Here is a 16,227-nt window from a genome sequence, read left to right as displayed (position 1 = left end):
GGGATCTTAAGAAACAAACAATATAAAAAGGAAATGGGGTTAGGAGCTAGAGCGTTTCAGACCCGCAATGACAACATTATTTCTCCCAGGATTTTCAAAATTAAAGGGTTTTTTAATGACCAAATTTATTTGTGAAAGCTAAACAAACTAAAGATTAATGTTACATTGTTTAATAGAATATCATTGCACATGTGTCAATAGATGTGATTCTTGTTAATGTTTAAGGCCACCTGCGGTGAACCTGCCAAACAGTGTTCTTTAGAGACAACTGCGTTTGATTATTTGGTGGGGTTAATTGGTGGGGAGGGGGGGTGGGGGGGGGAAGAGGGGGTTAAATGGAAAGGGTCTTTTTCATCAACAGTTTATTCCAAGATTCCTTTTTCTGCTTATCAATTCCAACGTAATTCTTAAGTGGTCTGCTGGTTCCCGATAGAAATCAAGTTGTAACCAATCTGGCCAGTGTTATACAAAAGTATTCCCTATCAATCGTGTTATATTTGCCTTGTAGAAACACATTTCGCAGCAGAAGTGTCTGTAGGTCTTTTCTGCTTGAATGGAAACTTATTTCTCACGTCATTTCAAAACAAGAAAGACCTGTTTTCTGGATTCTCAAGAGATTTAGGCAATTATTAATGACTAGTCAACCAAACCCTTTTACAGCATCATTAGCAGCGTTCTGATGCTCGTCTTTCCACTGCACCCACTACTACCCCTCCTACTCCCCATTACGGTGAGAATGCAATCTCAGCGCTTTTTCCCAAAGGATAGCATGGAACACGGCACGAAAATAGGCCATTCGGCCCACGCCGACCAGCGATTCCCACACATTTACCAAGCCAATTAACCTATTGAACGTTTTGTTATTCTACTATGTGTTAATGTTGTGTAGTTGATAAGATTGAATCCTTCAACAGAGGCCTCACCTTCGTTCCCCTCCGCCCCACCTCAACGAGTTCTGGGCCCACCATGATGTAGAGCATTTCTTCCGTCGCCTCCGTACCTTTTTCTATAGGAAGGCGTCCTCGCCACCCAGTGATGACCCCTTCTCCACCGGTCCCACTCCTCTTGGACTCCCCCGATTGGCCTTCTACCCTCTCTAGACCTTTTTATTTCTAACTGCTGGCGTGACATCAACCTTTTCAACTTTTCCACTCCCCTCCCCTACTCTAACCTCACTGCCTCTGAACATACAGCCCTCCGCTCACTCTGCAGCACCCCTGACATTATAATCAAACCCGCTGACAAGGGAGGTGCTGTGGAGGACTGGCGCGCTGACCTCTACCGGGCTGAGGCCAGGCAACAACTATCAGACACCTCCTCCTATTTATCCTTGGACCATGACCCCATAGAAGAGCACCAGGCCTTAATCTCAAACACCATTACTGATTTCATCACTTCTGGTTGTCTGCCTTCCACAGCCTCCAACCTTATCGTTTCTAAGCCCTGTACAGCCCGTTTTTACCTTCTCCCCAAAATCCATAAAGAAATGATTTCCACGTACCTTGACTCAATCCTTCTCCCCCCCCCCCCCCCCCCGCCCCACCCACTCTCTTTCGACCTGTGTCCAAGATACCTCACATGTCCTTCGTCTCTTTAATGACTTCCGCTTTCCGAGCAGGGTATGAGCAGTAAATTCAAGGCTCTGATAATAGAAGGGAGGAAGTTGTTCTTGAATCTGGTGGCATGTGCTTTCGGGTTTTTATATGTGTCAAACTGATACATCTATCTTCCTGCTCCACAGCTGATCCATTGATCGAGATTACTCAACCACCAACCAGGAAACATTTAATCTACTGTGACGCACAATGCATTAGCTGTGGATAAAGAGGTGTGCACACCCTGGCTTTAGAGGATTGAGACAAAAAATGATGAAATTAAATCTCTTCTGAGCAGTGGTTATAAACTACTTGTGCAATCACTATTAGAGAAGGTGGAGAATACACGTTGTTAATTACAACGACAATCATAATCATACTTTATTAGCCAAGTATGTTTTGCAACATACGAGGAATTTGATTTGCTGTACACTCATTACAATAAAAAGCAACAGAACTCCCAAAATACATTTTAACATAAACATCCACCAGTGTCTCCTCCACATTCCTCACTGTGATGGAAGGTGGAAAAAAGTTACATTTCTTCCCTTCTTTGCGCTCCTATGGTCGGGGGCCTTGAGCCTTCTGTAGACGGGACAATCTTGACTCCCGTAGCCTGCAGCCGGGCTGATCAAGCTCCTGCATCAGGGGGGAATCACAGCTCCCCGCGCCGGGCGATCGGACCCCGGGTCTGGGCTGGTCGAAATCTTCTGCGACTGGAGCTTCCTGACATCAGTCTCTACCCGGGACTGCGAGCACCTCAATGTAGTAATCCAATGTTGGAGCGTCAATCCCAGGCAAGGGATCGGCTCCGATGGTAAGTCCACGGCCCCACAGTCGGTCCCGAGCAAGGCCGTCAGCTTCATGATGTTAGGCCGCAGAGCGACCGGAGATACGATCCGGAAAACAATCGCATCTCTGGCAAGGTAAGAGATTGAAAACAAGTTTCTCCGACCCCCCCCCCCCCCCCCCCCCCCATATAACAAAACAGAGAACATTAACACATACTTTTAAACACACTAAAAATAACAAAAAAGACGAAAAAACAGACAGACCGTTGGCAAGGCTGCCATCGCTAGTGACTGATGTAGATCTGAGGGAGCTATTGGAATTATTCATAGGATGCCATCCATGGTGCATCTGTAGAAATGGGTGTAATTGAGGATATACTGAATATTCTTGGTCTTCTGAGGAAGTAGAGATGTTTATGTGCTTTCTTGACCATAACATTTGTGTGGTTGGACCAGGTCAAATTGTTGATTTTACTTCGGAGTCAGGTGAGTAACTACGTGAAGAAGGCCGTCCAGGTGCACGCGCGTCATCTCGTCAGACGCATTGCGCTGCGACCGCGGTAGCAGGACGGACCTCCAAGCGGTGAGTGAAAGAAAACCTGAACGTAAGTATTTTACTTTCATTTCAGGCTGCTTTTCTCCATGGAGACTGCGTGCAGAGACACAGGCAAGTCTTATGTATGGAGAAAGGTGGGAGGAAGAATGGTAAGCGCACCGCAGTAAGCACTCAATAAGACAAAGTGTCTGAGAGTAGCGGGCGCCCGACTAAAAAGTCGATTGTAAAGAAATAACAATTTTACACGGGGGAAAAAGTCCCGTTGAAACTCCCACAGAGAGCAAGGCCATAAAGAAATAATAGGCCTGGAATACTCTGAGGAGTCTGAACTATAGAATTTATAAACTGGAATTCCTCCAGAAGGAGTATAAAAAATGCGGGGTTAAAGAGCAACCGCATGGAACACCCAGAAGAGGTTCTGGGAAACGTTGGCCCAGATTTGAGCCAGCGACCGAAATGCCTGATGATAAAGATGAATATATGGGCTGACCTGACACGGAGGCAGAACCAGAAATATCTGAAAGACAATACAGACGCTGGTCTACAGGAGACCCAGAATATGTAGCAGCACCCAAAAGTGGGCTGCCAGTATACAGCTCAATGGAAGAGCTTGATGTACCCCAAAGAGGGACAAAAAAGCGTAGGCTTATGAGAGAGCCATCGCATGAAATACCTGATGATGAATATCCAGGTGAAACCCATTATGAGGAGGAATATCCAGAATACTCTGATAACGAATCATATAAGGACCAGAGCCCACACAAAAAAGAAATGTACCAGGGCTGGTCCATAAGTTCTCTAGTCCCAGACACAAGGGACAACCTCTAAAAGAGGATATAGCAGAAGTATAAATACCTGCTATCCCATCATTTGGAAGAACCAAGGATGGATGAGATTGAGAACAAATATGAAATCCCGCAGAATTGCGATCTGCTAGTAGTCCTATCTGTCAACAGTGAAGTTGGAGTTATGGGCACTGCAGTATGCGTTCAAGAAATGAGATTACAGCGGGTACTAAGAATGTGGTCAAGCATCACGGCATTTGCCAGAGACCTGGAAGAAGGAAATGTGACAACGTCACAGCAGGATGTGATGGGAATGATGTGTAATGCACAATTTGAAATAAACTGTATTCGCAAAAATGCGATAAGACCTAACATACATCCTAAGTTTGCAGGGCTCTGTAAACCATCTAATATACAATTGCCATAATGAAGTCAATATTCATACCAAAGGGTGGCTAGAACTGGTGAAGGAACAAGTCGCTCATACCCGCATACACGATATTGGCGTACGACCCCAGGATGTGGAGGACATGGTTATTCCCACAAGGGGCAAGGTACAAAAAGTGACACCAGCAAATTCTGAGGTAGGTGGTTCTGGTTCTGAGACAAACACATCAGATGTGTCCTATTCACAAATTGGGGGGAAATTACAATTCTTCCTAATAGAAGGGCACAAATAACATCTGATGCCTATATACTGTGCAGTATAATGGGGTTTAGAATTGAATTCTACCAAAAAATGAAAATTCCCCTACTCAACATATTCCAAGACGAATACATGTTCTCTAAAGAAGAGATTAGAATTATTCAAGTAGAACTTGACATATTGAGTAAAAAAGGGGTAATTGAGAAAACAACTTATCAAAACCACCAGTGCATATCTAGTATTTTCTCTATACCTAAAAAAGGATGGTGGCAGTAGAATCATTTCGACCTTACAAGTCTCAACCCTTTTAATGTATAAACATTTCAAAATGGAGACATTTACTTATGCTTTGCAGTTAAATTCAACAAGAGGCTATATGGCAAGCATAGATCTCCAAGATGCGTATTACTCTGTGGCTGTGCAAGGTAAGATCGTAGATAATTGAAATTTATCTGGATGCATCAATTGTGGCAATTCAAAGCATTGCCGTATGGGTTAACCTCAGCCCTAGATTGTTTACTAAACTGCTAAAACCAATCTTAGCATTGTTAAGAGCCCAAGGCCATTTGATAATGGTTTATTTGGATGACATTTAGTTGTGGCACTGAAGCCATAACGACAACATCAGTTTTAAAAGTCAAATTTACATTCAAAATCTAGGCTTCTTTATCTCCAGATAAATCTAGATTGACACCTAACAATATAATTGATTACTTGGGGTTCACTATTAATTCAGAGCACATGACAGTGATTTACCCAAGGACTAAAGCTACAGTGAATTGAGGGTTGTAAGGAACTAATTGCAGGCAAACAACCATCAATCAGGCAACAATAAAGGAAATCTAATCTAATCTAAAAGTGACAAGCCTAATTGGCAAACTAATTGTTTCTTTCCAGTGTTCAGCTTGGCCCACTGCATTACCATCAACTGCAGTGAGTAGGGGTTATAAGACATTCCGGGTATTTGATAGACCCATGTAACTACCAAACACAGCAATTATGATATAAAATGGTGGATTAATAATGTTGATTGATCTTACAGAAAAATTCCTGTTGAATCACCAGCTATCAGCCTACAAACCGATGCAAGTGCACTAGGTTGGGGAGATGCTGATACCATCTCAAGCTGTGGAGATAGATCGTATGCAGAGGAAGAACCTTTGCTCGAGGCACATGGCATTAATTATCTTGAATTATTAAGTGTATTTCATGGGCTTAAAGCCCTTTACCGCAAGGTACAAAATTTGCATGTACAGGTTCAGATTGACAATACTACGGCAGTAGCATATGTCAATCATATGGGTGGAATCAAATCAGAAGCATTTGACAGATTAGCAAACAGGAATTGGCACTGGTGCATTAACAGAGAGATTTGGTTCTGAAATTTACCTATCAGGTAAATTCAATATATTGCAGACACTAGGTCACGAAAATTTAATGACAATACAAAATGGATGTTAGAAACATAGAACATAGAAAATAGGTGCAGGAGTGGTGCATTCGGCCCTTCGAGCTTGCACCGCCATTCAATATGATCATGGCTGATCATCTTACTCAATATACTGTTAAACCGTGACATTTTCCATAAGATTGTGAATAAATTTGGGAAAACAGAAATTGACTTGTTTGCATCCAGATTGAACAACCAGTTACCTCAATATGGTTGTGGGAACCAGACCTAGGTGCAACAAGGGTACATGTGTTTATGTTAAATTGGGGTGGAATGTTTATATGCATTTCCTCCCTTTTGTCTGATCAGTAGAGTCTACAGAAGATCAAACAAGATAATGCTTCAGGATTGTTCGTGGTTCCAGACTGGCCACACAACCATGGTATCAACTAGTGTTAAAAATGATGACAGAACCTATAATGCATGTCTCAAGACAAGAAAACCTACTCGTGCACCCTGTAACTGGTGATTTCATCATTTACATGATCGTATTGATTTATTGATTTGCAGATTAAAAAAAGGCCATATCTTGGAAGAGACTAACGGATCGCAGTATGTATGTAATTACAGGATCCTGGAGGGATAATACCCAGAAGCACTATATCTATTACATTAAGAAATGGGAGCAGTTTGTTCAACACAAAATATTATTATCATACTGCACACGTCAGATGTTGTAGAATTCTTGTCAACATTACATTTTGATGCTAATTTAAGTATAGTGCGATCAACGCTGCAAGGAGTGCCCTCTCTGCATATTTATCGAGAACATCGGAACAACAAGTTCTAGGATCACACCCCTTGATTTGTAGATATATGAAAGGCATCTTTAATGCTAAATCTCCCAGACCGAGATATACGGAAATCTGGAATGTAAGGGATGTACTCACACTACTTGGGGATTGGAGTCCCATCTCAAATTTGTCTTTAGACAAAATCACTATGAAAGTAGTCATGTTAATGGCTTTAGTTTCAGCCCAAAGAGTACAAACTTTACACAAGTTACGAGTAGACAGAATGGGAATGGCAGAAAAGGAAATTACATTCTATGTCTATGACCTGCTAAAACAGAGCAGACCAGGAGTCTCGGGGTGTAAATTGGTTTTCAGTATATCCTACAGAAAAGACTAGGTGTAGTTACATATTTGAAACACTACATTGAGACCACCAAGCACCTTAGAGGTGTAGAATCCGCATTATTTATCAACCATAAATAACCACACAAAAAAGTGACAACACAAACAATTTCAAGATGGCTGAATAAGGTGCTATTGGATTCAGGAATTGATATTGAAAATGTTTTAGTCTTATTTGGACGTTCCAATAGACCATATCCTCACGGCCGCAGGATGGTCAAATGATTGGATGTTTACAAATATTACCACAAAGAGATTGCAGACCCTGATGTAATTGGTGGCACTGTTTGGATTCAGTATTAAATGTTCCCAGTGATTAAAACAGGACATAATGTTTATCATAAAACAAACCATTAACTGATTAACAAATGTTATGGTTGCATGTTATTGACTGTTTTTCACTCATAGAGTCAATCCAAATGCAATGATACGCCGGAATTGAATCTACGGCTTGAAATCACAGAAGCTTTAAAATCTTCACGTAGTCACTCACGTGACTCCGAAGTAAAATAGTAAGATTAAACGAGAACTTACCAGTTTGAAGTTTGATCTTTATTTTATGAGGAGTTACGTCGAGGGACTACATGCCCTCCGCTCCCACCCTAATAAAGATCAAAGGTAAGTTAAGTTTGTATCACGTAGCTTACTATTATGCTTCGGTATATATCATCTGTGATTTCACACCGCTGCTTTGAAGTTTGACGCGCGTGCGCCTGGACGGCCTTCTTCACGTAGTCCCTCGACGTAACTCATAAAATAAAGATCAAACTTCAAACTGGTAAGTTCTCGTTTAATCTTACTATTATATTTACTTCTGGGAACTTGAAGCTCTTGACCATCTCCACTTCAGCAACATAGGCCATGTACAGCATCTCACATCCTGAAGTTGATAACCGTTAACTTCACTTTGCTGACATTAAGGGAGAGGTTGTCATCTTGACACTATGCTATTAATCTCTCTATATCTTTCCTGTACCGGAGATTGCCAGTTGCCAAACACTTTAATTATCCTTCCCATTCCCGCACTGACCTTTTAGTCTTAGGTCTCCTCCATTGTCAAAGTGAGGCCAAATGAAAATAGGTGGAACAACATCTCATATTTCGCCTGGGCAGCTTACAACACAGTGGTCTAATTATTGATTTCTCTAACTTCAAGTAATCCTTGCATTCCTTCACTCTCCATCCCTCCCCCACCCAAGTCATACCAGCTTTAAAGTTGTCTTGTTGTGTATCATTGTCTGTACTCGTTCTCACCTGGGCCACAGCTGACAATTTCCTTTACCGTTGTTACTTTTTTGCATAGTTTTCATTCATTTTTCTATATCTCTCTACATCACAGTCTATATCTCTCGTTTCCCTTTCCCTTGACTCTCAGTCTGAAGAAAGGTCTCGACACGAAACGTCACCTACTCCTTTTCTCCAGAGCTGCTGTCTGACCTGCTGAGTTACTCCAGTTTTTTGTGTCTATCTTCGGTTTAAACCAGCATCTGCTGTTCCTTCCCACACAGGGACCAAGCAGGACAAAGATCCACTGTAAAGGAATGGAGCAGTGGCAGATGGAATTTAATCCAGATAAATTTGAAGTCAAATAGTAGGACATCTGGAGTAAATAGCAGACACCTTAGGAGCTTAGATGTACATTGAAATACCATAACTCAATGAAAATAGAGACACGGGTGAATAGGGTGAATGGGTTTGGTCTAATTAGAGTAAATGGCAAGGACCATAGGAACATTGATGTACAGAGGGACTTTGGGATACAAGTCCATTGCTCAGTGGAAGTGGCGACACAGGTGGATAGGGTAGTGTGGAAGGCATTTGTTATGCTTGAATTCATAGGTCGAGGGATTGATTATAAGAGTTTGGATGTCATGTAACTGTACAAAACATTGGTTAGACAATTGTGTACAGTTCTAATTGGCACTCCTGAAGAGATTCAGCCAGATGCTGCCTGGAATGGAAGACCATAGATATAAGGAGTGATTGGATAGGTTGGGTTATTCGGATAGACTAAGGAGGCTAAGGGGTGACAATATAGCAGAGACATACAATTCTGTAGGGTATAGAATGGATAGACATAGAGACCTTTTTTCCTAGGCACGGGTGTCTAGGAATAGAGGGCACTGGTTTAAGGTGTGAGATGAGAAATTTAAAGGAGAACCCAGCAGTAAGATTTCCACAGAGGGTGTGAATATTTAGAACAGCTGCCGGACAAGGTGGTGGAGGCAAATTCAATACAATGTTTAAAAGCCACATGGACAGGTACTTGGATAGGAAAGGCATAGAGGGATCCAGGCCTAATGAAAGCAAATGTGATCGGCATAGATAAACATCATTGTCAGTATGGGCCGAAAGGTCTTGTCTGTGCTGTACAATTCTATTCTGCTATGATATTCAGATTTTCCATGGAAGCAAATGACACACATTTGTCCAACTTACATCCCATTTGCTTGCTGTTGGCCGTTCATTTAAATTGTCTGCAATTGTTTCGATCTTTATTACTATTTCAGAGAGTGAGTTCCACACTCCCACCGCTCCCCTCTAACTATTGTATTATCTTGCATCTGTGGGCCGTACTTATTTATGGAAATAGATCCTCAATTAACTATGGATGTGCAGGGCCCCTGCTCTTCTTTCACATCACACAGCATCACACCATTTATCCTGCATTCTCTTGCTTGCTTTACTCTCCCTAGATCATTTAACATAGAACAATACAGCACAGGAACACGCCCATGATGCTTGTGCTGAACATGATGCCAAGGTAAACTAATCTCTTCTGCCTGCACATGATCCATATCTCTCTATTCCCTGTATATCCATGTGCCTATGTAAAGGCCTCAAATACAATTATTGTATCTGCTTCTACCACTACCCTTGGTAACACATTCCAGGCACACACCACGCTCTGCAAAAACTTCCCCTGCACTCCTCTTTTAAAGTTTGTACCTTTCACCTTAAAGCTATGCTTTCTAGTCTTTGACATTTCCACCCTTGGAATAAGGTTCTGTCTACCCGATCTATGCCTCTCATAATTTTATATACTTCTATCTGATCTCCCTCAACCTCTTGCATATCAGAGAAAACGTGTTTGTCCAACCTCTCCTTGTAGCTAATACCACCTAACCCAGGCAACATTCATATAAACCTCTGCTGCGCCTCTCCAAAGCTTACATTGCCCTATAATTCCACCTCCTTCTTGATCTCAAACTGCTCTTGTATATTAGTATTCTGTGGCGTCACACACACACACTAACCACCCCCACACTGATCTCACTGTCTTCCATGTCCTTCTCCAATGTGAATACTCTATGTAAATTACTCGTTTAGTACTCGCTTACATCTTCTGAGTACAAGTATAAATTTCCTCCATTATACTTGCGAGTTCCAACGTTCTCCATCATTAATGTGCAGGTCCACCACCGATTTTCCAGCATCCTTCGTTCCAGAGCCTTTCTGTTTTTTATCCGTTTTGCCAGGTCAAAGAAAGGTGGTGCCAGACCACCAGTTACGGAAAATCAGTGGTGGTCCTGTACCTATCAAAGGACTTAGGTACTCTGTAGTTTTTTGCTGTCTTCCTCCCTCTCTTCTCAGATAAAGGTGAATGGGTTTGAATCTTGCACCATTTTGACTTAAAATCCATTTTTGTAATGAGCATTTTAAGATCTTCCTGGTTGTACAGTAATTACACACTGTCCTATCAAAAGAGGCTAGACAGGTTTGGTCTGGATTCTTGAGTTTAAAAGAATGAAAAGTCATCTTATTGAAACAATTAAGAGCTCTAGGGTCTGTGACAGGGTAGATGTAAAGATGTTTTCAGCAGTGGGAGAATCTGAAATACATAGTTGCCAGAGGCTGGTCATTTAAAACTTAGTTATGTAGAGATTTGTTTTTGTAGAGATTGGTTAAGCTCTAGAATTCTTTATCCCAGAGAGTTGTGGAGGCAAGATCATTAGAAGTACATGATGTGGAAGTAGATAGATTTTTGAAATATTGGGGATTTTTGAAAGCGTGAGGAGGATCCAGCAACAAGGAGTTGAAGCCCGGGGAAGGGGGAGGGGGGTAGAGCAGGAGGTGGGAGAGGAGGAGGAGAGGGGAAGAGGAGAAGGGGGGTAGAGCAGGGGGGGGGGGAGAGGACCGGGGGGGGGGGGGGCAGAGGAGGAGGAGGGGGGGAGAGGGACTCGACCTGAGACGGTTCCGACCCAAGACGGATCCGAGACTGACCCGACCGAGACGGACCCGAGAGCTCGTTCTTCACTCGCAGCGCATGGAACACAGCGCGCAGATCCATTGTGATGTCATCAGCAAACGGCAGCCATTTTGTTCCCAAAGTTTTTTCAGATTTTTGAACATTGTCATTAATAACTCGAGAAATAAAGCATGAATTTTTCAGATAAGGTGATTTCGGACTCCATGGGGAAAATCTCTACCGGAATATGTAAATTTTTTACCGTTAGCACGTCGTTTTTTCGCCAGGATGTGATTACACAAAAAAATAAAGAAACAAGATCAGAGTTTTATAAGTATAGTGATAAATAATACAAATAATTTTAAATGAAAAAAATTCCAAAAGGTTTGTCAAACCTGATGTCTTTCAAAATCACATGTCGATTCTTTCCAACCTGTTACTGTTTTCCTTGCCCTGTTAATTTAAGTGCAAGACATATTCAAATTAAAAAGTTAATGATGCAAAATATCTTTATGGTTGATGGTTGCTGAAGAGAAGATATATCTGATACAAACATCTGAATATAAATGCTTGCAAGAAATAGGAAATGAGAGACTCGTGCTGTTTATCACCTGACTAAACTTTTGATCGGTTGTTTTAATATGAAGTGTGGAGAAGGGCCTTTTTCGTCCAGCCAGGTTTTGGATGGTCAAAGCATAATAACCCAATAAATATTTTAATAATCTTGGACTGTTGCATTTGAAGATAGTGAATAAATGGAGTGCTTACTGTAAACCAAATTAGAAGGATGTGACCTTTATTTCATTATCTGATGTTACACTTTAGTCTTTTGAGGAAAAAAAATAAATGCACCAAAGGTAACTGCATATAAAATGCACAGAATTGTTCTTATATACATTTCATAAAAATAGAATACATCTTGATATCTGACTCCCAGAACTTGTCGCTTTCTTATACAGTGTAATGACTTTAAATGGTCGGTGGTAATTTGGTCAGAACTTTCCATTGTTGAGAATGATGATTTGCTTCCCTTGTTTGAACAGCTTGGCAATGTGTTGCCTGCTGTCTTCAACCTTCAGGTATGTGTACTGCCAAAACATAGCACCATTTTCACAACTGTATTAGATAATGGCAGATTTTAAACATTTGCTTCCGGTGGACTTGATTCCTATTTACTTGAGTGAATAAAAATTATATGTTGTTGTGCTTCTTAGTATGGGTATGCAGACACTGCAATATAAACTATAAAAGTAGTCTGATATTCAATGTTTCCATCTGCACTGTATGATGAAGCTCGTACTTTCATCCGATATGTCTGAGGCTCTTGTAGTGGTCTAGTTGTAAATACAACTCCTTTCAAGTTCTCATCTCGAATTGCAAAAGGTATCAGCGGGTTCTCATCGACAATATAGAAGACAGTTCTGGGATGCATCACTCCATCATGAGTATAAGCCACCAGACGGATAAGATCCTGGTTAGCAGCAATACCAAACGGGAGGGCAACAAGTTTATACTCCAAGGCGTAGGGACTGAGAGCACACTCCAGATCATTGGATGGACAGTTTTTCAGGCAAAATCTAAAAAAGAAAAATATATTTCAATTCACAAACTCAAAGAATGAGTAAAGCCTTCTGATCCATTCTATCATAATCATTGTGAAAGATACTCCTTTTCCCAAAATTATTCCAACGTTTTGCTGTAGATGACCTTTACATACATTAATTACAGTGGAAAGCAGCTTCTCACATTAGATCTATGTTCACTAGAGTGAAGACAGACACAAAATGCTGGAGTAACTCAGCGGGTCAGACAGCATCTCTGAAGAAAAGGAAAAGGTGATATTTCGGGTCGAGACCCTTCTTCAGACTGGGAGTCGTGGGAAAGGGAAACCTTTCCCTTTCCCCTGACTCTCAGTCTGAAGTAGGCTCATAAAAAAAATGTTACAAGTGCACAGCCAACTCTGTTCTGACAATCTAAACTGATATATGCTCCATATTTTTTAGGAGCTAATGGGAGCTGGAAGGAGAATGGCATTGGGTATTGAAAATTTCATCCTTTGCGTGGTTTTGTAATTTTCAAGCATTAATAATTCCGATTTTTTGTTGCAGGTGTATAAACATGTTTAGTTATAGAAATGAATAGTAATTATTCAAACCAAAAAAACGTTTAAAATATTTAATGTGTGACTTGCTCACTGATTCCAAAATTAATAGTTAATACCTGGTTACTGGATGCAACATTTTTTGATTTGTTCAACGTTTCTGTAGCTTAGTGATAAAATAGAATACGAGTTCCTACCTGTGCAGGAAGGAACTGTAGATGTTGGTTACACTGAAGATAGACACAAAAGTTGTAAGAATGTTATGCTATTTATGATTTAGTTTCTATTCTATTTGACTGGACAGGCAGCATCTCTGGATAGAAGGAATGGGTGACATTTTGGGACGAGATCCTTCTTCAGACTGAGAGTCTGACCTTGATCTTCGTCCCCTTTGATTTCTCTTCTTCTCACCCTACCCTTCCATATCTCTATGTCTCCCTCTCCCCTGACTCTCAGTCTGAAGTAAGGTCTTGACACGAAACATCACCCATTCCTTCTAACCAGAGATGCTGCCTGTCCCGCAGAGTTGCCCCAGCATTTTGTGTCCAACTTATGAGTTCCTACCTTGTCTCTTCTAGTTAGACTAGAATGTAAATAGTAATATGGTATTATGTTTCCAAGAAATACGTCAATCAATCATTTCTAAGTTTGATTTACTAACACTATATTAGGAGCATCAGGAAAGCTATGGGAATGAATGAAAACTTATTTATTAAGTGCAGTTCACTGCTTGGATGAAGTGAGGTTTATAATCTGTTTCCCTTTTGTCTGTAAAAATGGAGTAAAACAAGAAGCAAATAATAGCTGTAGAACAACATTATTTGCGTTGGTGCAGCATACCCAGTAACTGGATCTCTCTGGTATTTTTGTGGACAAGGTGTGTCTATGCACTGATAACTGCCTCTCATATTGAAGCACATACGACTGGCCCCACAATGGATGTTTTGTTCTAGACATTCGTCAACATCTGCAGAGGATAAAAAGGAAATATCAGTGCAATGCAACATCCAAAATATTTAAAATATGTGACGGCCTATTATTGTAACTTAACAAAGAAAATAAACGCGTTTTCCACTGATAGGTTAATAGGGTAATTATCATTCATGGTGAATTATTATACTTTTTCACTGGAGTGAGGTATGAAGATGTAAGAAAGTTCAATAATGAAAGCCATAGGATTGGGGGTTGTTGCTCATTGTTAAAATAGCAAATATATTTTTACAAAGAAAAATGCTGTAAGAATGTTATGCTATTTATGATTTAGAGTAGTTTCTATATTACTTGACATTTCAAACCATCATAATGCTGAAAAGGAAAATAAAATGACTAATACATTGGATTGTTTAATTTAGTTTAGAGCTACAGCACAGGAACAGGCCCTTCGGCCCACACAGACCGAGCCGACCAGCAATCGCTCCACACTAACAATATTCTACACACACTGGGGACAATTGACATTTTACCAAGCCAATTAACCTACAAAACTGTACGTCTTTGGAGTATGGGAGAAAACCGAAGATCTCGGAGAAAACCAACAGGGTCACGGAGAGAACGTACAAACTCCATACAGACAGCAACTGTGGTCAGGATTGAACCCAGGTTCTCAAGGCAGCAACTCTATCGCTGCGCCATTGTGATGCCCAATTGACTGCTAAGAGCACCACTTGGAATATTGGCCACACAGGTTAGAAGATTTTGGTCAGAATTGATTTGTGGTCGTACTGGGACAGCATTTCAAAGGTTACAATTAACCTCAGCACCAGGTAAAAAAACTGGCCAAAGTCCTATTCCTGATATTAGCAGTGAGATGGCAATAGTTGAGACACAGAGAGAGTTAACCTGTGACAATGTCCTTGGTGTCAAACATATTGACTGTGTTTGCTGTTCATGTACAATTCAATTCAATTCAATTCAATTGATTTGTCATTTGGACCCCTTGAGGTCCAAACGAAATGTCGTTTCTGCAGCCATACATTACAAAACAAAAAAGACCCGAGACACAACACAGCTTACACAAACATCCATCACATCGCTGTGATGGAAGGCAAAAAAACGTATCTCTCCACTGCACTCTCCCCCCCGATGTCAGAGTCAAAGTCAAAGCCCCCGGCTGGCGATGGCGATTGTCCCACGGCCATTAAAGCCACGCCGGGTGATGCAAGGTCGCACACCGCGTCTTGGTGTTAGAGCCCCCGGCGCGCGCTCGCAAAGTCCCGCGGCCATTCCAAGCCGCGCGGGGCGATGCTGTAAGGCCCCGCTCCAGGTGCTCTTCAACCCCGCAACTCGGACGGGAGAAGTCGCCGTTGCGGAAGCCCCGAAAAGCGGTCTCCCAGCAGGGACCCGCGGGCTCCCGGCGCCGCCGTCCGCCAAACCCGCAGTTGCAACCTCCGAATCTCCGGGGGTCGGGTCGCAGCAGCGCTCCACCACAGCTCCACCCGCTCCGGACTCGGCCAGCCCCGTGACGGTGAGTAGTCGGCAGCTCCGCAGCTGGAACCCCAGGTCGTTCCTGCTGGAGGCCACTCCACGTTGCAGCCCCAACGACAACGGAGACCCGACAAAGAAAAGGTCGGGTCTCCCGTGCAGGGAAAGATTTTAAAGTTACCCCCCCCCCCCCCACACACACATACCCCAACAAAAAAAATAATAAAAACTACATAAAAACAAGACAAAAATTAATAAAAACACAGACGGACTGCAGAGGCCGCTGCTGACGAGAGTCGCGCCGCCCACCGGTGTGGTTATAGAGTTTGGCATGAGTGACTTTTAAAGGAGTGGCTTTTCTAATTGTGGGTACTTTTACAAACTGGTTTAATGGTTACAAAATGATAGATTTCAAATCATTCTTTGATTTCGGAAACAAAATATGATGGACATCTGTTACATGTAAGCAGGGGCGGATTAACCATTAAGCAGACTAAGCATGTGCTTAGGGCACCAGGGCCAAAGGGTGCACCACAAAGTTGGGAAAAGGGTGAAAA

General features: G+C 41.8%; 1 protein-coding gene and 1 long non-coding RNA gene across 3 annotated transcripts in view; one reads left to right on the top strand and one right to left on the bottom strand.

Annotated features, from left to right (window-relative positions):
- Nucleotides 1–16,227, top strand: part of LOC116977602 — a 19,970-nt gene extending 3,743 nt beyond the window's left edge. The window contains exon 3 of the long non-coding RNA XR_004413256.1: nucleotides 16,138–16,227. This is a non-coding gene — a long non-coding RNA (uncharacterized LOC116977602). The remainder of the gene's footprint in view (nucleotides 1–16,137) is intronic.
- hmcn1 (hemicentin 1) overlaps nucleotides 11,924–16,227 on the bottom strand; it is a 402,484-nt gene continuing 398,180 nt past the window's right edge. For both annotated transcript variants that reach the window (XM_033028175.1, XM_033028176.1), the window contains 2 exons: nucleotides 14,090–14,216; nucleotides 11,924–12,725 (listed from right to left, as the gene is read on the bottom strand). In XM_033028175.1, the coding sequence (XP_032884066.1) occupies nucleotides 12,359–12,725; nucleotides 14,090–14,216 (494 nt within the window). In that variant the 3' untranslated portion in view covers nucleotides 11,924–12,358. The remainder of the gene's footprint in view (nucleotides 12,726–14,089; nucleotides 14,217–16,227) is intronic.

The sequence above is a fragment of the Amblyraja radiata genome, chromosome 10 (assembly GCF_010909765.2).
Source record: "Amblyraja radiata isolate CabotCenter1 chromosome 10, sAmbRad1.1.pri, whole genome shotgun sequence".
NCBI lineage: Eukaryota > Metazoa > Chordata > Chondrichthyes > Rajiformes > Rajidae > Amblyraja > Amblyraja radiata.
The sequence above is the reverse complement of the archived record's forward strand: the minus strand, read 5'-3'. Positions and strand labels throughout refer to the sequence as shown.